A 21,610-nucleotide genomic window follows, 5' to 3' on the forward strand; every position below is an offset into this window, starting at 1 on the left:
TCCAGATTAAATCCTGTTCCAATGATCTCCCAGTGTCTTTATAGAGAAAGGGCTGCTGGTCTTGGGCTTGAAGCACTGCTTCTTCCCACACGAGGTGACAAGTGGCCTCCTGGAGACTCAGGTCCTTATCTGGTAATCTGACGATATTTCTTACTTCTTAGGGGACTGGAGAGAAAAATATCCATCAACTTGCCTGACACAGAATCAGATGCTGGTAACTATTAGTTGAATTACAACCTTGAAATCCCTAAGAGACCATAAGGTCACTATGGCCAGTTTACAGCTGAGAATCCCATCAAACCTAATGACGGGTTACGTCCTCTGGGGTGCCACAAATATTCAAGGATTAAAAAAATGGTGCTGACATTGATGTGGGTAATTATTCCACCAGAAGAGCAGGTTATAATGCCCCATTGGGCACCTCAGACCACTGAGGAAAAGGACTGAGCAAACTGCCATGTTGTGAGGCCAGAAGGCGATTGCCCTGACTGGGTCCACTGAAAACCTCACCAGCTGTTACGAAACCCCACCTCTGCTCTCCACAATCTCTGAAAACTCTCAAGGTATTTCCACTTGGGAAGTGGAGACCTACGTTTCTAGGTGGTGTTTTAGAGCAAACCTTCTTGGCTTCAAGGTAAAGTAAAACTGTCTTTTAGAGACATTGAAAAGACAGTTAAAGACTTTTAAAGACATTTGAAAGGGGAAAAAACGATGCGAGGACAAGATCAGAACTGCACAATGAAAGTATTTTTACTGCTGCTGGTTTTGTTGCTAAAGAACGTGATGACGACTCTAATTTACAGCGTGCTCACGGCGTGCTGGTCGCCAAGCAAAGCACGTTGCACTCGTTACCTCAGGATTTTTTTTTTTTTTTACACAGGTCTAAAGGTTTTTGTTCTTTTTTTTTAATGTGTAACATAGGCAAAATTATCTAAGTCAATACATTTTTAAGGACTGTCACCTGTTCTGATTCTTTCCACCACCAGTCACCTTAGTACCTCCAATGTTTGAGTCATAATCACGACAGCCCTTTCAAAAAGAATCTTTGCTCAATCTACAGCTGTCATGTCAGTCAGTCCACAATTTCTTTAGTTGGGCTTCTTGGATCTCCCATGGAATACTGGACACACTTCAAAATTCCCCGCTGGTAATCTTGGGGATCCAATTTCCTGAAGCAGTTTATTTTAGGACCCTGTTTAAGGGTCAGAGGAGATGGATCTGCCTGGTCCTGAATTTCAGACGCCCTCTGAACATGCACTGAGTTCAAATCAGAGTCCCTCGTAAGCGATCACACCCTAGAACAGTTGGGATATGCCAATACCTACAAACGAAGAAGCCAAGCGCAATGGAAAGGTAAGTCACTTGCCCGCGATCACGCAGCCGGGGGCCTGTGCGCTTGCTGTGATTTTCTACTCTTCTGCTGAGGTCTCTTTGGAGGTGAGCTGTGCTTCTGTGCCTTGTAAAGGCACCTGTCAGGTCCCAAGCTCCTGATGTTACTTCAGGGTTCTGAACTCTCAGCCTTTCCTGGATTCAGATTTTGGGTGAGTCTCTCTCATACATGGGTTGCGCTACATTCCCCGAAAGCGGAGAAACCAGGTGGGGCTGGTGGAAAGAACCAGAAGGAGGTCAAGTGGCCTCATGGTATGACCTGATTTCCTCTTGGTTAGAGTGGCTGTAAGCCCTCCGTGTCGACCTCAAGCAAGAGGATTCCAAGGAGCTCGATCACTTCTATCTGAAAAATTTTCATCCTCCTTGCAAAAAATTTCTCCCTCCAAGCCCAACACACAGTTGGTGCCCAGTCAATGTCTGCTGCATAAATATTTGCTTGAATGCAGGGGAGAATCCTGGGAGCTTGTGGATCAAGCAGTGGGCCTCTAGGTCCCCCACCACCCTGACTGCACCCCAGCCAGGCCATGCAGTTCAAGGGGTCTTTGCACAGGATTCATCCACTCTCTGCCTGCATCTCTTCACGCAGGCAATCAGGCACAGGCTGCTTGGCACTGACAATGAAAAGCCATGGACTGCCCAGCGCCAATGTGTTTTCTGAGAAAAACAGGACAGCCAAGCCCGAGACGCTCAATGCAGCATAAAACTCCTCCTCCTTCCGGAGGCGTGGAGATGGGGTCAGCAAGTGGATGGACGCTTTCCAGTTCTACTGGGAAGGCCTTTGGACAACAATTCATCTCTAGATATGAAGGGAGAGAAAATCATGTCTATTTTATATTTCTGAGCCAAACTTAAATAAAGACATTAAATATCAAATTATAAAATTTCAAAGAGCACAGTATATGTTTTGTTTAAAAGGACAGGGTCCCAACGCTTAAAAGGGAGTCACATGACTGCAAGGAGAAGCCTCAGCTTCTGGGCAACCGTCAAGAAGTGGGAAAATGTACAGACCTAGGAAGATCCTGGCTTATGCCCTTCAGAGGGAAGCCTGAAAACGTTCCCCTTAGAGAGTAGAAGGGAGAGGTGGGCAGGAGACTGAGCGGTATTCTGGAAGAAGCACAGAAGACTGTGACATCTCAGGTACTATTTATGGATGGGGCTGAGGTGAACGGTGGTGACTGATGGCGAGACACACAACTGGCTGGTCATCGCCAAAGTAGGTATGACAAACGATGGGGACCTGAGGAAAAGAAATCAAAATAATGCTGTGTACACTCTTTTCCCCCATTTACTCAGGTGACGTAATTTAGGGACGAGGCTGAATAACTAAACTGCAGACTGGTATGCTTTCTGCCATCTAGGAAATTATCACTGGAAGCAACTAAATGACAAAGACTGAGCTTCCTATAAAGACTATACTCACTGGGCCAGGTCTCTGAAAGCTACATCAGTCCTCCTCCATTTTTAGCTAGTATTTAAAATATTAAAGGAAGCTATAACACCACTATAGAATATAGCAGAGGTCAGCCGATGACGGCCACCTGGTTTTGTAAATAAAGTTTGATTGCAATACAGGCACACCCATTTGTTTATCCACTATCTGTGGCTGTTTCATGCTACCCTGGTAGTTTTTTTTTTTTTATTATTCTTATTAGTCATCCATTTTATACATATCAGTGTATATATGTCAATCCCAATCTCCCAAATCATCACACCACCACCACCACCACCCCGCCGCTTTCCCCCCTTGGTGTCCATATGTTTGTTCTCTACGTCTGTGTCTCTATTTCTGCCTTGCAAACCGGTTCATCTGTACCATCTTTCTAGGTTCCACATATATGCGTTAATATACGATATTTGTTTTTCTCTTTCTGACTTACTTCACTCTGTACGACAGTCTCTAGATCCATCCACGTCTCTACAAATGACCCAGTTTCATTCCTTTGAGTAGTTACAACAGACTGTGTGGCCCACAGAGCCTAAATATTTACTCTTGGGCCCTTTACAGATCAAGTATGCTGACCCTTGATATCAAAGATAGCTAGTAAGGCTTGAATATACAAAAAAAGTAATGCAATTAATCAAATCAGCCTACAAAATAGGAAAGTATTTTATTTTCTCTTATCACATGTTCTCTGGGCTAAGGGTCAAAATTCTCCTCTTGGGCATCATCAATTCTCCTCTTGCCACAAATCAGCAAGATTATTGTTAAAACCAAGATTATACTCCACAGAATGGTCCCTCAGATGAGTTGGCACCCTTCCGCTCCTATGACGTGAGAGGACAGAGGAAGGACGATGTTTCAGAGAGGAACATTATTAAATGAATAAATAAATGAACAAATGAATACACAAGCAGGTACGTTTGTGAAGCTGGGATTGTAGCCTCTCTCTCTTAAAAGCCACCTTCTTCCTCTGTCCCACAGCCATCCTTATTCCTGGCCAACCATCTCACATGGAGGTACACTGGGTCCCGAGGAGAAAAAAGCAAGGGAGTATCCCAGAACAGTTCAATTTTTCACCAGTCCCAGTGAGGGGAAACTTACATCATGGGGACACTGGCTATGTCACATGTTCTCAGATACAGCAAGGCTGATAAGTCACGTTATGAAGATTATTTACTTTAAACTGGCGTGTACTTCCAAATAAGAGAGGAACACAATTTTTAATGTTACAATCTGAATTCAAGATTTCCACTCAATTTCAAGGAAGGCAAAGCTACATTTCCAGAAATGAGTCCGAATTCTTTGTCTAATGAATGAGCGAGGCCGAATCTTTAAAAGGATGCTAATGGAAACTATAATATCAAAGGGGGAGAGGTACCAACTGGCTTGCTGAGATCTCCTCCACATTTAAATTTTCTAAAAAAAAAAAATAAAAGCAAGCTGTATCATACCTACCACATATGTCCAGCACCATCTGGCCGGCCCCGCTTTTCTCTACAGTCTTATCCCCAGACACCCTCTCTTCAAACGTCCTCCTTGGCAGATTCTCATAGGAAAAAACTGCATCTACAACCTTCTCCATACCATATGTATGTAATCAAGTCAGAAAACGTCAATAAAAATCTCAACATCAAATAATTCATAAATCACCAGGAAGAGTGTAACATGTTAAATGTGTCCCTCTGGGTTTTTAGCCTACAGATCATATATTCTAGAGGAGTGCTTTCCTTCCTAAACAACAATGACAAAAAGGAGGGCCAAAAGTGTACATCTTTTGCTACGTTAAAAAAAAAAAAAAAAAAAACCCCAAACACCTAAGACATTATACCTATTTGAGTAAAAAGATTTAAATGGATGTGTTCATTTTTTAATCAGGTCAACCATTTGAATTCATTTCTTACTTTGACTATGTCCTGTAATTTATTTTAAATTACACATTATTTCTGATTTTCTACATTTTTCTTTTTATGTGCTTAGAAATTTAATTTGATACCTGGAGTTCTGAAATTTATTTGAGCAATGATTCATAGGAGCTTAACTAGCCTGACTACAATTGTTTCCGTAGATTCTAATTTCCTACATATAATAAAAATAATTTTCTTAACAGATACTTAGGGTTTTTTCCATCCGATAGAGCAAGTGATTCAATTGTTTTTCTGCCCCTAGATTACACCCTCCCAGCGATTCTCGATGCCTTGGTTTTCACAAATGAATTGACATCAAGTAATACTGCACAAGAATAAATAGAAACCTCACTCTCATCTCTTTATTACTGAGTCCCATGATCCAGTTGCTTTCATTCTGTCTTATTCATTTCCTCCACTTATTTCATTTCAGTTAATCTGCTCACTCAATTCTCGACACTCTGATTTAATTTAATGCTTCCGATTTAAAAACTGTCATTTGTAATAATTTGGCATTTCTTACATCCGTCTGAGAAAACCTTCTTGCTTTCTGTAAAAATTCCTGAATAACTGCTAAATTACTTCTTGTGAATTTCGATCATCCAGTAGGGTTCCGTGACAAAAGCTATGAGGCTGTTTAAAGAAACAGCTCTCTTTGTCCTGCTGAAACTCCTGGGAAGTGACAGCAGCTGGAAAAGTTGAGGTCAGCTTATAAAGCTAAGTTTAATTTGTATTCTTAGTAAACACTATAATAATTATCTGAAGCCATTAATCTACAAGCTACTGGGTATTAGCCACTGGGTAATAATACTCCAAATTCAGAGACAAGTATTGCCCGTACCACCAACTATGACAACAAATGGGAAAGGAAGAATGGGGGCGGGGGGGAAATACATGTGCGTTAAAACTCTGTGGGAAGTGACAAAATGTAGAGGATTCGATTTAGCAAATTAAATCCCTTTGCTGAAAGGCTTAAAAGAAAAAAAGGAAAAAAAAACCCCACAGATTCACCCACTCAAGAATTATATAATGCATTCTGTGTCAAATTTGTAAGTGTTAACGTCAATGAAGTAAACACTGATTTTATAAATTTAAAATTAAATCTAAAGGAATCCTGGAGGGGCAAGCAGCTACAAACATGTTTATCATTTTATGCCTCTGTGTGTGCCTTGCATGACAACGGGCGAACAAACTGGGCAAACTACAAAGATGATACTCATGTGAGCTTTGACCCTGCGTAGCTGGCAGACGAACTTGTTCGTCTAGACGAAGCTTAGTAGAGAGGCTACCCTCCAGATCAACATTTCCGGTGGGTCACGGGGCTATCACAACCCCTGCTGCTGTGGTCAAAATCCATCCCGTGGCCCGTATTCTTACTCAAGCATGTATTATATATGTGATGGTATCTTGCAGTAACTTCGTATTTTTGAATTACTTAACAAACAGCTAGTGTTTATCCATTTTGTAGTTTTTAAAGTTCCTCCAGGAATTATCTTCTGCTTCTAATTTTGTTTCTGAAACCATAGCTAACGAGTTTTCATATACAGATTGCCAGGGATGTAGTGGCAGCCTGTAGATTTCGGTATTAAATAATAAATATTTAATTGACATAAAAGAAGAGCACTCCATAAGAATAAATGAAGGTGAGAACCACAAACGCGTAGTAAGGATTTTACATCGATTTTCTGCCCCTTTCTTGCTTTTGGAGAGAAAAACGAAAGGTATGTTTTTTGCGGAGACCAAAGTGGTTTTATCTGCCGCTGGCAAACACCACATTAATAAAAAGTGTGTTCTAAGCATCTGTTTTAGGGAAAAATCGCTACAACTGTGATTGGCTTCCTCACAACAATGCTATTATTCCATGATTATATCCCCCAAGCTTTGTCTCTAATCGTCACGGAAACGAGTCTTTAAACTTTTATCTCAGTTCCTCGACTTTATAAATATTCCCAAGAGTTTCTCTTACTGCTATTTGGTCATTCGTGTAAATGAAAAGAAATATACATACAAGAAAAGGCAGGGGGTTTTGGGGGGCTGGTTTTTGTTGTTATTGTTTGGGGGGCGGTAGGTTTGATGCAGGGATTAAGCTCAACTACCAATTTTAGAAATCTAAGTGCTTCATACTTAATGCCACTGAATTATTCACCTAAAAATGGCTAAAATGGCACATTTTATGATCTGTATATTTTATCATACTTTAAAAAGCAATTAATTTAAAAAGTGAAACTGCTCTGTTTAGGAGAGAATGTTATTCAGGGATTGCCCTACCCAAGCATGCTGGTATGGTGAGATTCGTGAAATTGCCGTTTTTGTAGGTGTAAAATGGTTGACTGTCAGCAATTTCAGACCTACATATTCTTATATAAAACATACCTGTACCTCTATCAGGGAGAATGACTATTGTTTAGTGACGGTCAGTGGATGTCAGGGTCATGAGAAATAACCCCAGCACGGGTAGCTTTTGAAATAAGAGCCACTGCAGGTACAGAATATGTTCTTGCGCCTTTACAGCAGTCTGTAACTTTGGGTGAGGGAGATAAATTACAATGCAGTGAGATGCTCTTAACCTCACACGGGCTGAGCTGATTCCACGGGGTGGCAAACCTGAATCGGTCATTATCTAGGAAAAGACAGATTAATTTTAGCTTCTATTTTCTGCCATCTTCTTACCGCAAAACACTTTACTTCTCCCCGCAAAAACCATTCCGTACGTCAAGATCAGGATGTTTTCTGAGATGCCCTTTGAGGAACAGGACCGGTGTGGATTTTCCTCCCACAAATCTCCAAGTCACAGATAGCAGACACCCCGCACCTCCCCGCCAACGCCTTCCATCAGCACTAGCCCACAGAGCTGACGTTCCCTCTCTCAAGCTCCAACTGTAAATGGTTATTACATATCAGAGTCAGGGTCTGATACACGGAAATAGCAATCGTATTAAATACGAAAATAAGAGAATGTCCAAAATCACTACCGCATCAGCGGAACCGAAGCGCATCTAATACGCGTGCCCCTCCATTAGCAGAAAGCAATGCATCCCACGTCCCTGGGATATAACATGCGGAACCTAGGACCTCAGTTCGGACTCATTATAGTAATTAAAGCAGACAGTTTCCCCAATCCAGCTACCCAAGGTGACAGACTGCGGACCTCCTTCTGTGCAATACCACGTTCGGGAGAAGGGTTTGGACCAGGATTGGACCGGAGAGAGGCTGCTCTATTCACTTAACATCAGCCTCCAGGAGAAAAACCACCCTGAAAGCCAGACCAGGCCATCCGGATGGTTTCAGAGCCGATTCTACACGAGACGCAAACCGGGCTACCCCTTTTTAAGCCCCCAGTGAAAAGCTTTAAACAGGCTATTGTCAGAGCCCTGGGTACCTTTTCTCTCTTGGCTTTGTTCACTATTTTCCTCGGCTGCAGTTTCCATGGCTGGCTTCATACCATCCACCAAAAATGCTTTGCCCGCTCCCCCCAATACACACTTCTCCCCCTCCTCTTCCTTTTCTTTTGGGCTCCCCTCCGGCTCTTATGTACACCCGCGTGATTGAGAGCTTCTGTTCTTCACTACAGAAGATTACAGTCCCTTCCAAGATGCAAAAGTCTCGTCGGCGTCAATCCCCCTCTGCCTACTGGTCCAGAAAGATAGCTGCCAAGGAGCCGGCAGCCGTACGTCACGGAGAATCCGGTTATAAAACCGCCACCGCCTGCCCGCCGGTGCCGAGTCCCGATGCGGCTCCGGGGGAGGCGGGGGGCGGGGGGTGCCGCGCCCCGACCGACAGGGCTGCGCCTCTGGCCGGCCTACGCGTGCGCTCCGGCTCCCTCCTTCCTCCTCGCCAGCTGCACCCGATGAATGCTAATTAATTCTCCCAGGAAAGAATAGATTTGTGACATCACAGCAGGGGCTGTGGAGCTGAGAGAGAGCCCCCTCCCACCACGTGACTCAGCGATCGGCCGGTGTGTGTTCCAGCAGAAAGCGTGTCTTCGCACAAGCAAACTCTTTCTTGCCCCTGGGACCCCTTGGCGGGGCATCACCGTGTGTTTTATTTCATTTACCCCGACCCTGGCAGGATCTACTCAAAGGACTTGCCCAGGGTCTCCATTTTCTTTTTCTTTCTTTAATATGTGTCTTTCCATAAGAAGACAAATATCATACGGTATGACTTATATGTGGAATCTAAAAAATGATACAAATAAATGATTTACAAAACAGAAGGAGACTCACAGATATAGAAAACAAACTAATGGTTACCAAAGGGGAAAGGGGAGGGGAGGGATAAATTAGGAGTTTGGGATTAACATATACACACTACCATATACAAAATAGATAACCAACAAGGCCCTAGTGTATGGCACATGGAACTATACTCAGTATCTTGTAATAACCTATAAATGGAAAAGAATCTGAAAAAGAATAGATATATATATATATGTATAACTGAATCACTGCTGTACACCTGAAACTAACAACACTGTCACAATCAACTATACTTCAATTTTTAAAAATGTGTCTTTCACACAACCTCTAGCGAGCTAGCTACACTGACTTGAACATATTAAAGAGGGAAGAAAAAGTACATAAGGAGGAAGAGGACCCAAACATAGATTTAACAACAGCAGTGTAGCAATTCAGCAACAGAATCTATTTCCTGGTCTATAGCTAACGTATGTGATAGTAAGAGAAACTTCAGCTCAAGCCCAAGTCATACAAAAGTACCCATCCCTATTTAAAAATAATGATAATATGCTTATTTTTAAATAATAATGAGCTACCAAAATAATATCATTAAAATATTAATAATATTTTGGTGACTCCTTAGAATGAAAAATCAAAACAGAGTGGTTTTTCTCATTGGATGTGGTTATTTCTATATGGAACTTTATTCCTTAGAACCCCCGAGTCAAAAGGCTGTTCTCAAGAGCGTTCTAAATGCTCAGCAGAAAGCCTGTTGTAACAACGATTTTGATTGCTGCTTTCACAAGTCTTCTTGCATCCCCAGATACTATTGGACCAATGTTCCCAGCCCATCTAAGCATATAAGCTTTTATCGTGGATATAAGCCATGTTTCCAAGCACCGTTAATTTCTGCACCATTTTTAAAGCATTTGTTTGACCCACTTACCTTCGTTGTCCCTACTTAAAAGATTTCTAGAAACTCAGTATAATACCCTCAAGGTCCATCCATGGAGACTAAGTGAAATAAGTCAGACTGAGAAATACCACCTGATTTCACTTATATGTGGAATCTAAAAAACAAACCAAACAAAATAAACAAAACCCAGACTCACAGATACAGAGAAGAGATTGGTGGCTGCCAGAGGCGAGGGGGATGCAGGGGGGGGGGGGCGGTGAAATGGGTGAAGGAGATTAAGAAGTACAAACTTCAGTTATAACATAACAATAAGTAAGTCACGGGGATGTAATGTACGGCATGGGAAATACAGTCAATAATATTGTATTAACTTTGTAAGGTGACAGACCTTAACTCGACTTACTGTGGTGACCATTTTGCAATGTATACAAACATTGAATCACTATGTTGTACACCTGAGACTAACATAATATTGTATGTCAATTATACCTCAATAAAAAAAACTTCTAGAAACTCAAGTCAAATACAGGGATGACCACTGATAAGCACAGGGTGAAGGGCTCCTGATTCAGAAGAGTCCACTAATTGTTTGGGTTGGACACCCATCTTAGAAGCAAACATAAAGACAAGTCAGAGGCCACCCTCTCTTAAAAAATCCTCTCCCAAGTTTTGAGGGTCTGTTGCTCAACACTTTAAAAAAAAAAAAAAAAAGTATAAGATCCTGAATCAAAATCCTCTAACAACCTGATCTTTTAATGCATTAGTTTTAGATAATCCCCGAAAGTCTTCTACATTCAATACCTCTGGCCCTGCTGAACCAGAAAAGATTTTGAAAACCAGTTTAGCCTGTTCCAATATTTTCTTTTCATTTTACATCTCATTTTCCACTTTAAGCATCATCCTAGGCGACCACGCCCACAATCAACTATCCCCTTAAAATACGGCCCCAGCCAACTTTATTGTCTCACGGCGAGGGGATTGAGAAGCACGGCAGCCTACGATTTCAGACTTGCAAAAAGAGATGCAGATATGATGTAACTAGCCTGCAAAGGAAAACCTGATGATATGTCCAAACACGATGGTCTTCAAACATTTTTGCAAAGACGGCTTAGATACATTCAGGCAGGAAAATGCCTATTGTTGTTTTGTGACAGGATCGTTCTCCCTCAGCAGTTCAAGTGAGAATTAATACCAAAACAAAATTCAGTTCAACACAAAAGGGAGCAATTATGATTAGCTACGTTATCGGGTTTTATTTAAAAAGTGTAATCATTCAATCAAAAGCAAAATCATTCAATTATAGAACTGGCAGAATAGAATAATTTAGGGGGGCTATTAATTAAGAATAGCGTTTTACAATGTTGGTGGAAGTGGGCAGGCAGAATATGAAAGACATTCTAAATTCAAGGGCAACTCTAGTTCTATATGAGTCATGGAAATCACAACCACTGGACAAAATATTCACAAATTCTCCAGTTGATACTTTGATCTTCTTTTCACCTTGAAAAACTATAAATAGACTCTTCATCGCTTTTGCCTTATTCACAACTTTATCGTTTTCTTTTCATTAGACAATAAGTATGACAGTTCTACAAGCTACCATTGTATCACTGTCTAAGCAGCCTCAAAACCTCACTGGTGCTTATAACAAATGGTGTGAATCAGAAAAAACATGACAGAAAAATTGTTAACAGCCAGAAAGAAAACAGAGTATACACTGACAAGATTTCTAAGGTCTGCATCCATTTTTGACCAGAAAAATTGACTATGTAGAATAAATAGGATGGGAAATGTCTCCCCGAGCTGAAAATTATTCTTTGAGCCCCACACTTTAAGGCAGTCTGGTTGAAGGTACGAATACTTCTGAAAGCCAAAACAGGAATAACGAATACTGACACAAACTGGATATATTAGACTGAACCATACAAGAATGCTGATATTGACTAGAAGAACGGTAGTTTTGCATGGTTCCACCAGGTAACCCGAGGGCTAATGGGACACAGAGAACCCTTCTAAACCAGGGGAATCCAATCTGGTACGAGCACTATGGTATCCCAGCAAAGGAGAGGAGGGGAAGGGGAAGAGAATTTGGGAAAAGCTTCCCAGAACAGAGTTGGCTACCTCAGCATGGTTAGAAATCTGCCGGGTAGGCGAGCGAAACAGTAAGGGCAGGGGAGGGGAGGGCAGGGAAGAGTAGGGAAGGGTAGGGAAGGGAAAGATTATTCCAGGAAAAAGTGAAAAGCATACAAAAGGAAAAAGGGTCTTGTCAAAGTGTTGGGGAGATGATTTTCTTGACAGAGGGGCCAGAGCATATGGTGTATGTGGCAGGAGTGGGGTTGGATGGGGGAGGGAAGTGAAGGGAGATGGCTGAGCCAGTAGGTTGGGAACCAGAGAGGTTGAACACCCCGCTAATCCTGGAGGCTGGCAAACTCATTCGAAGTCTCCTTAAAGAGTACAAGCAAGAGAAGGGGAGAGTCTGAATGAGGGCATGAGGAGGAAGGGAGGATCCGGGTGACATGTGATTGGATACCTGCGCATGGAGTGGAAAAGGAGAAGGGAGAAGGGAGAAGGGCGAGGGGCGGTGTGGAGTCTCTAGCCTGGGTGAGTGAGGAGCTCGTCAGGCTGTGAACCAATGGGGAAACCAAAGAGGAGGAAGACGTGTGGTACGAGAGCTGAGCGTGTACGGTTTCAGGGGTCCCAGGACGTCCTGCGGGAGCTGTCCAGGAGGCATTCGGGAACATAGCTCCAATGGAGAGGGGCTGACCAGAGACGAGGAGCTGGGAGCCTTTGGTGTAGAGGTAGCCCTGGGAATACAAGACGTCCAGCTCTGCTCAGACGTACCTTCCCAGGGGACCCTTCCTGACTCTCTTGCCTAAAAGAGTAGCCCTGACAGGCTAAGTCTCTTAACCTGGGTTGGCTGTTCATTATGGCCCTAACCACAATCCAACACTGATCTATCTATTCACTCACCCATTTGTCTCCCTTCCCCTAGAATATAAGCCCCTTAAGGGCAGAAATTTTTGTCTCTTTGTCCTCTGCTGTACTACCAGCTCCTAGAACAGTCCCCGGCACGTAGTAGGTCCTCAACAAATATACTTTAAACAAACAGTTAGCAAACGACTAGGGAGAGATACAGACCACAAAGACACTGAGATTTGAATTTAAGGAACACTGACTTTTAAATATAAAGGTAAAGGAAACACTCGAAAGGGAGGTAAAAGAGACCGAGAAGGAAAAACCAGAAAAGCCAGGGAATAAAGCCAAAGTGGGATGACGGAATGAGAAAAAGGTTCCAAGAAGGGCATCAAGCTAACAGTGTCAAATAGTGTTGAATACTGTAGGAGGAGCAAAAAAGATGAGGATGGGCAAGCAGAAAGTGCCCTTTACCACCAAATAGCCACTGGAACTTCCACAAGAAGAGTTTTAGTTGAATGATGGGCACAGGAGCAAGATTCCCAAGTCTGGTCACAACCATTACTCTCAAGATACGAGGCTCTCGTGGTCCAATTGAAATTTTAATCTCGTACATAGGGCTTTGTGCCTATGCCTGTTTCTCCTGGTCCAGTATCTAACTCGTCAAGATCATTTTGATTTTTCTTCTATGATCTATTCCATTAATGATCTTCCTAGGTTTACTTTGTCTCTATCCATTCTCGTCACGTGTGTGTGTGTGTGTGTGTGTGTGTGTGTGTGTGTGTGTGTGTTGGGGGGGATCTCCTCACACCACCAAGGAGTTCTCTGACACCAGCAGGGTGTCCTACAATTCAACTCAAGTATGACACTACCAGGACACAGCGTCAGACCCCAGAGATTAAGGGCTCTGTCCCACAACGCTGCCACCCCATCCCCTGCCCACTTCAGACCCCAATCTCAAAGCCAGGTTGCTCCCTGTTCTTCAGACCAGCTATACAGATGGAGGTTCCAATGACCCCCCTCTTTGAATTTGATTCATTTGCTAGAGCAGCTCCCAGAACCCACCGAAACATTTTACTTACTAGATTACTGGTTCATTATAAAAAGGACATCAAAGGATACAAATCAACAGCCAGATGAAGAGATGCACAGGGTAAGGTATGAGGAAAGGGCACAGAGCTTCCATGCCCTCTCCAGGTGCCACTCTCCCCATATCTTCACGTATTCACCAGCCCAGCAGTTCTCCAAACCCAGTCCTTTAGGGTTTTTACGGAGGCTTCATTACGCAGGCATGACTGATTAAATGGTTGGCCATTGGTAGCGGAACTCAATCTCCAGCCCCTCTCCCCTCCCTGGAGGTCAGAGGTGGGGGACAAGGGAGGAAGGGGAGTCGGGGGCAAGACTGAGAGTTCCAACTCTAGTCACATGGCTGGTTCCAATGACAACTAGCCGCCCCCCCTTAGGTTCCAAAAGTCACCTCATTAACAAAAGACACCTTTATCAGTCTCCATCACAGGAAATTTCCAGTGGTTTTAGGAGCTGTGTCCCAGAAATAGGACAAAGACCAAATATGTATTTCTTATTATAAATTACAATATCAGTCTCCAAGTGTAGTAAATTTGCCTTGTGTTTCTTACACAGTCCTGCGATCCAAATAATTGATGGAAGGGTTGAACACAACAAGACCAAGATGAGAGAATCCTGTGACTGCCGCTATGGACATCATCCTGGACAGTTGACTGGTTGGTTGGTTGGTTGATTCATTCATTCATTCAACCAAGATTCATTAAGCATCTATGGCATACCAGAAACTGAGCCACTATTCTGTTATATGACTAGGATTCTTCAATCAACTGGGAATTCATCAAGTTGTCCAATGATCTACCTACATATCCTTATCCTACTCACATAGCTGTCAATGAAGTTGGCCAAATGTGTACTTCTTTCTACTTTCAGAACTGTATTTTAGGTTTCTTCTGGTCACAGAATGACTCCTCAGTGGGGAGTCATTAATCACTAAGAAAGGAGGTTTCCATACTCCTTCAAACCACAGTTGACCCTTGAACAGCATGGGGGTTAGGGGCGCCAACCCCGAGCAGTTGAAAATCCACATATAACTTTATAGTCGGCCTTCTGTATACGCCGCTCCAAATCTTTGGATTCAACCAACCTCGGATCGTATAATATGTATTTTGTGAAAAAAATCCACATATAAGTGGACCCGCTCAGTTCAAACCTATGTTGCTCAAAGGGTCAAGTGCAATTCCTCTGAAATTGTCACATTCCGTGAAACATTTTTTTCCCCATGTCCAGCCTCCCACTCAGTACCCAAAGACAGGGCCTCCTTCATCTCCTTTCCCTTCACCTCGTTTTCCACTCTTGGCACTGACGGTTTTCTTTCTGGATCATCTCCTTCCTCCTGGGTTTAAATGCTCCCTCCCTCCCAGTGAGCCAGCACGCCCTCCCAACTCCTCAAGCCCCTTCACTTCCCTCCAGAGGAAGGAGCTGAGACTGCATTTGTGGAAGGCATCACCTTTATGACACCGCATAAAGGTAAGAGCTGAAATGACAAGTCAAATTGGATGAGGTACTATATGAAAACTCTTCTCAATTGTAAAGCTCTAGAAGTATCAGCCATCATCATAAGAGTTTCTCTTTAATGGTAGAGGTGGTTCCCAGGCAGGCCAGGGTTATCGATAACAGTGCGCACACGGGAGGCCCGTTAGCCAATCTCTTCTCAACCTCATCAGCTGTTTATGGAACGACAGGCAGTGTCCCCATTAGGAGCTGCCGAAACAGTGACTGTTGAGTCTGGCAAAGGCAATCTGAGAGGTAATGAGCCTCTCTCTTTTGGCAAAGACGCCACTATACCTCATTCTCAAAAGGAGAGCGAGAGGATATCTTTGGCGGGAGCAGGCTCAGGCTTCACACGATGGGAACAGGTGTGGCATGAGACGGTTCCGTGGACCGGGCTGACAAATGGGCGAGCAGCACAGGCGGTGAAGCCCACAGGTGTCTGTCCCAAAGTCAAGATCAGCATTGCTGCTTCTCTCCCACCTCTGAAATCAGGGTTGCTGAACCTCAGCACCAGTGACATCTGGGGCTGGATGATTTCTGGATGATTCTGGGGCCGTCCTAGACATTGTAGGACGTGGAGCAGCCTCCCTGGCCTCTACTCACTAGACGCCAGCAACGACACCCTAGTCTTGACAACCAAAAACATCTCCAGACATTGTCAAATGTCTCCTGCAGGGCACAATCACCCCCAGGTGAGAACCACTGCTTTAAATCTATCTTTTCTGCCCTAAGTTTCCTCTGGCTGTTGTGATAGCCTATCAGCCAATGGTTCTCAAGCCTGGCTGCACACTGGAATCATTCAGGAAGCTTTGAAAATACTGAGGCCTTGGCTTCATCCCCAGAGATCCTGGTCTGATAGAGGCGTGTAGTGGGCACAAGAGCTTTAAGATCTCCCCGGGTAATTCCAAGATGCAGTCAACTGCTATGGGCAGTGGGGACACACAAAATGTGTCCTACAATGACAGTGACATAATCAGAACTGTTTTGTGACAATTATACAAAGGGCTGGGTGATGGATGGATAGGAGATCAGAGAGGCCAGAGTCAGGGCGACCACACTTGATCGGAGAAGAGATGGAGATGCTATACCTAGTCGAGGTAGAAATGGAAAACCAGTCATCAAGGTGAGGGGGAGGGGATTCCGGCTTGATTCCAAGACTTCCGCTTGGATCCCTAAAAGGATGGTGAGTGCCACAGGGAACACATGGGGAGACCAGGTGATGTATTAGTCACCTAGGGCTGCCATAACAACATACTACAAACCAGGTGCCTATCGGCAACAGAATTGATTCTCTCCCAGTTCTGGAGGCTAGAAGTCCAAAATCAAGATGTCGGCAGGGCTGCGCTCCCTCAGAAGGCTCTAGGGGAGCATCCTTCCTCACCTCTTCTAGCTTCTGGTGGTTACTGGTGATCTTTGTCTTACATACAGGTACAGCATTCCGACCTCTGCCTTGGCCATCACGTGGCATCTGCCCTGTGTGTCTGTATCTCTTCTTACAAGGACACCAGTCATAGTGAAGTAGGGCCCACCCTAATTGAGTATGACCTCATCTTAATTTGATGACACTGACAAAGACCCTATTTCCAATAAGGGTATATTCAAGGTACCAGGGGTTAGGGCTTCAGCATATTTTTCTGGGGGACACAATTCAACCTGCAGTGGGTGAGGAGAGTCAGGGAGAAGGGCTACCAGGGCCGAGTTTGGAAATGAAGACTTGAGCATTATCGGCAGAGAGGAACCAATTACCCTCGTGGGAATGGGTGAGATGCCAAGGGAGACGGTACAGAGGAGAAAGCCTTGGGGGCACCACCCTATTCGGGGGTCTCTAGTGGAAGGACTACTCTCCTCCAAGGGTGCACAGGATGTTGGAGGAGGGGATTCTGAGAAGGAAGAGGTGGTCCACAGTCAAGGTAGCCAGAGGGTGAGGACTCGGAAAGGCCCCTGACATGGAAAATTTCCATTTCTTTACCAGCGTCGCTAGAATGATTAGAATGGAAACCGATTTACAGAGGAGCTACTGAAGGACTGGGAAGTGAAGAAGAGAAAGCGGGGGCAGCCTCCTTTCTAAAGAAATGTGCTAGTGAGGGGAAGGCAAGAGAAAGATCAGGCAGATGAAGGGGGAGAAATACAGTGAGGAAGAGAATCCCCAAAGGCTTTCGGCTGAAAAGAAGGCAGGGGTTGAAAGAGATTTAAGGAGAATCAAGTGAAGGTGGAGACATGACAGATCGAGATCACAGGAAAGGCGGAGGGCCAGCTGTGGGTAGGAGGGTGGAACATTTCTCCCTCTGACGTAGGAGTGAGGAAAGAGGAAACGGCGGGAAAAGGAAAAGTTTCTCTAAGATTTAAGGAATGTCATCTTCGAAGAGATGATGGTGGTGGCAGGGAGGTTAAAGGGCGACCTGTAAGGCAATGGGAGGGGCCCACTGTTACTTGATTTAGTTCACATCACAGCCCTAGAGGGAGGGAACATCAGCCCGTTCTTCCATGATGTCACCCATAATGATGGGAAGCTATGACAGTTTTGGTCACAGTAAGAGAAACAGCTTGCTCTGAGTGCAGATCGCTTGGGGTCCTGAGCAGGGCTGAGTCTTCAGGAAATCAGAAACCAGAGGTAGAGCGAGGGCGATAAACAATACCCTCACTGTGGTTCCCATCACACCGGCGAGAAGTGGACCCCAACACGCTTGAACCACACTGAAAGCCAAAACACAGACAAGGACCAGATGATGGGGTTTTAAACTGGTTTTGATGGGGGGAAAAAAAAAAAAAAGGGCAAGTTTCTCCTTCTTCCTGTGTACACAAGGCATACATCAGGAGACAAGGCAGCTGATCTACTGACAATGTGCTTCCTGAAAAATTATCACATGCCGTGGGGAGCTGAGACTCCTCATTAAGAGTGGCGCACCATCAGTGGCTCCCCCGGGAGGGTTCCCAATTAACTCATTCACCGAGCGTGGACCAGCCAACGTGAACAAAGGCGGGTCTTCCGAGCCCCCCTGTTAGCTGTTGAACTGTGGCTACTGGGATCCCACTCATGTCTTTGGAGCAATTCCTTCTCTGTTAGTTGGAGACCCCAGGGGCTAGGGTATTCTCTTACCCAGAGGGAGCTTGTGGCTCAGCCTCAAAGCTGGGTGAATCGGGAGTGCTCTGTGAGGGATTTTCTCTACATCACTGCCAAAACCCCAACTCACGTTGTCTCCCCAGCTCTCCTCCTCTTCCTGGAAGGCACAGCCCAAAGCCCACCTCCTTTAGGGCGCCTCCTTGGTTAAATCTACCCATTTCCTCTTCCTCCCATTCTTCCCTTCGAACCATCCCTCTCTCTGTTATAAATGCAACCTCTTCGAATGGCAGCTATTTCCATTGGAAAGACGCTTAACCTGCCTTTACCTGCCTCCCCACACACGTGGGAAGGAAGCCAGACATTTTCAAACTCAAGGTTAAATCACAAGACATCTGGACTTTGAAAATTCTCAACAGAAGCTGGCAAATTATGGGATGAGCCTGTCAGGGCAGGGAGAAAGAGGATGGGGGCCCCTTAAACCTGAGAACTCCAGGGGCATTAAGGAGACCTTATTCTTGTCCAGGGGCTACTTGGGCTAGCTCCTCGCCCTCAACATGCAGGAGTCGCTGTCACCTCTCTCTGAAATGGAGTCCATGTGGGGATGAATGGGTTTCTATCTGTTGGGCTGCTGGGTAAAGGTGTTGGATCACAATCCCACTCCTGGGCATATACCTGGAGAAAACCATAATTCGAAAATACACACGCACCCCAATGTTCACTGCAGCACTATTTACAATAGCCAAGACATGGAAGCAATCTAGATGTCCATTGACAGAGGAATGGATAAAGAAGATGTGGCACATATATACAACGGAATATTACTCAGCCATAAAAAAGAACGAAATAATGCCATTTGCAGCAACACAAATGGACTTAGAGATTATCATACTAAGTAAGTCAGACAGAGAAAGATAAATACCATATGATATCACTAATATGTGGAGTCTAAAAAACAATACACTTATTTACAATAATGAACTTATTTACAAAACAGAAACAGACCCACAGACGTAGAAAACAAACTTATGGTTACCAAAGGGGAAAGAGGGGAGGAGGGATAAATTAGGATCTTGGGATTAACAGATAAACATTGTTGTATCTAAAATAGATAATCAACAAGGACCTACTGTATAGCACAGAGAACTCTACTCAGTATTCTATAATAACCTATATGGAAAAAGAATCTGAAAAAGAATAGATATGTATATGTATAACTGAATCACTTTGCTGTACACCTGAAACTAACACAACATGGTAAATCAACTATACTCCAATATAAAATAAAAATTAAAGAAAAAAAACGGTGCTGTATCAGGCAGACATATAGACTCCCACGTCCATCTTGGGGAACCAAACCCCTCCGGGCCCACCTCCAACAGTGCCCACTTTATATTGGTCCGGGCAATGGAAAGAAGGAACAGCCCCAGGGGTGGGCGATATTTTCCCAATCTTTGTATACGCTCCTCTGCAATGATCACCAAGTCATCATACAAAGACTGTAAGCGCCAGCTACCAGGGACACTCGGCCAGTTCCCTATAAGAGCTACGGCGAAAGAGCTGGCTAGATGTGGAAGCCACAGAGCATGCTCAGGGCCATGTCCAGGGGGCCCACCACACCCCCCTCCCCACGCCACTGGAGATGTGACAGTAGCTCAGGAGGGGTAGAGAGAGGCCAGAACTCAAGGAATGAGGGTCTCCTGTGTACCAACACTGCTGCAGGAACTTTAACCCATGCTCTTTCATTCTGGCCTTCATGAGGGCACTGAGAGGCAGGTATAACCACCCCCCTTGCCTGGACAAAGGAACCAAGACCACAGGGAGCCAAAGGGACTTGGCCAAGCTGGTCAGAGGCCGAGCTGAGCACTGACTCAGGCCATTGGATGCCAAACCTGGGAACTCAAGAGTCAGGCAGCCACGACAGTGTCTAGGTGATAAGGTGCGTCAACTCAGAGAACCTGGGTCACCACCAAAGACTCACTCAGGACGGCCAAAAACACAGGGCTCCGTACATCCCTAGCTGAGGAAGGCGAGGCATGGGAAGAGTTGACCTGAGTACAAGGTGAGGATGTGCTGCCTACCACTGAGTGAGCACTGGCTCTGTCCCTTGCCGGTCATGGTGACTTGGACAACGCACGCCTGAGCCTCCGTTTCCTCATCTATAAGAAGACTGGACAAGATGCTTTGCGAAGCCTGTCCTGGCTCGAACGTCCACCGAGCCTGAAGTGACCAGTTTGGCAGCGTGGTTATAAGAAACAAAAGACATCAGGTAAGGAGCCCTGCAACTCTCACCTCCATCACTCTGCCTATTGACCTAAGTCATTCTCTTACTGTGCAGGTCGAGTCACTTTTCACCTGCTCTAACAGACGCGTCAACACCCTGCGATGGATTCCACTGGGCTCCCGGCATCCTTTGGAGCCAGATGCCAACGACTCTTTCTTTGGAAGTATGTGGTGCAATTCAGTTTTTCTCAGCTTTGCTCTGACTAACCTGTGTCCTGTAGCCTCTCAAAGCAGTTACACGAAACTTATCTTCATACTGCTGACAGCACAAAGAAAAAGGAAACCAGTAAAACCATTACAAAAATATTTTATAATAAAATCTAGACCCTGTTAACCACTTGGAAATGTGTTTGAGAAGTAAAATGGATAAAACTTAGTGCTGGGGCTTCCCTGGTGGCGCAGTGGTTAAGAATCTGCCTGCCAATGCAGGGGACACAGGTTTGAGCCCTGGTCCGGGAAGATCCCACATGCCGCGGAGCAACTAAGCCCCTGCGCCACAACTACTGAGCCTGCGCTCTAGAGCCCGTGAGCCACAACTACTGAGCCCGTGCGCCGCAACTACTGAAGCCCACGCACCTAGAGCCCATGCTCCGCAACAAGAGAAGCCACTTCAATGAGAAGCCTGCACACCACAATGAAGAGTAGCCCCTGCTCGCCGCAACTAGAGAAAGCCTGCGCAGCAACAAAGACCCAATGCAGCCAAAAAAAAAAAAAAAAAAAACTTAGTGCTTTCCAATAGAATATACAAACATTGAAGGTCATGTTCTAATGTTTGCGGTTTTTCCAAACAGAAATCTGGTAGAAAGTTTTAATTGAAGATTGGTTAAGATCTCTTCATGGATCGGGGAGTATAATTTTTAGTACAGCTGAAACATACATTTGCTTACTTTATACAATTAAGAACTAGGCTACTGAAAGGCTAGCATGGGAGGACTATGGTATTTGCCAGCCCTC

The 21,610-nt window shown here is 44.6% G+C and overlaps 1 protein-coding gene and 1 long non-coding RNA gene across 6 annotated transcripts in view; one reads left to right on the top strand and one right to left on the bottom strand.

Annotated features, from left to right (window-relative positions):
- GPM6B (glycoprotein M6B) overlaps positions 1–21,610 on the bottom strand; it is a 151,618-nt gene that overhangs the window by 35,420 nt on the left and 94,588 nt on the right. For 2 of the 5 annotated variants that reach the window (XM_036839760.1, XM_036839759.1), the window contains exon 1: positions 8,114–8,591. The exons of 1 other annotated variant lie outside the window; for it this stretch is intronic. In XM_036839760.1, coding sequence (XP_036695655.1) covers positions 8,114–8,174 — 61 coding nt within the window. In that variant the 5' untranslated portion in view covers positions 8,175–8,591. Of the gene's footprint in view, positions 1–8,113; positions 8,600–21,610 lie in introns of those variants that run through there. 2 more of the 5 variants (XM_036839758.1, XM_036839762.1) reach the window with 2 other exon arrangements.
- On the top strand, positions 312–20,999 carry LOC118888557. Its single transcript, XR_005018323.1, has 3 exons — positions 312–1,353; positions 14,380–15,291; positions 20,712–20,999. It is a non-coding gene; the product is annotated as an uncharacterized LOC118888557 (long non-coding RNA).

The sequence above is a fragment of the Balaenoptera musculus genome, chromosome X, assembly GCF_009873245.2.
Source record: "Balaenoptera musculus isolate JJ_BM4_2016_0621 chromosome X, mBalMus1.pri.v3, whole genome shotgun sequence".
NCBI classification, from domain to species: domain Eukaryota; kingdom Metazoa; phylum Chordata; class Mammalia; order Artiodactyla; family Balaenopteridae; genus Balaenoptera; species Balaenoptera musculus.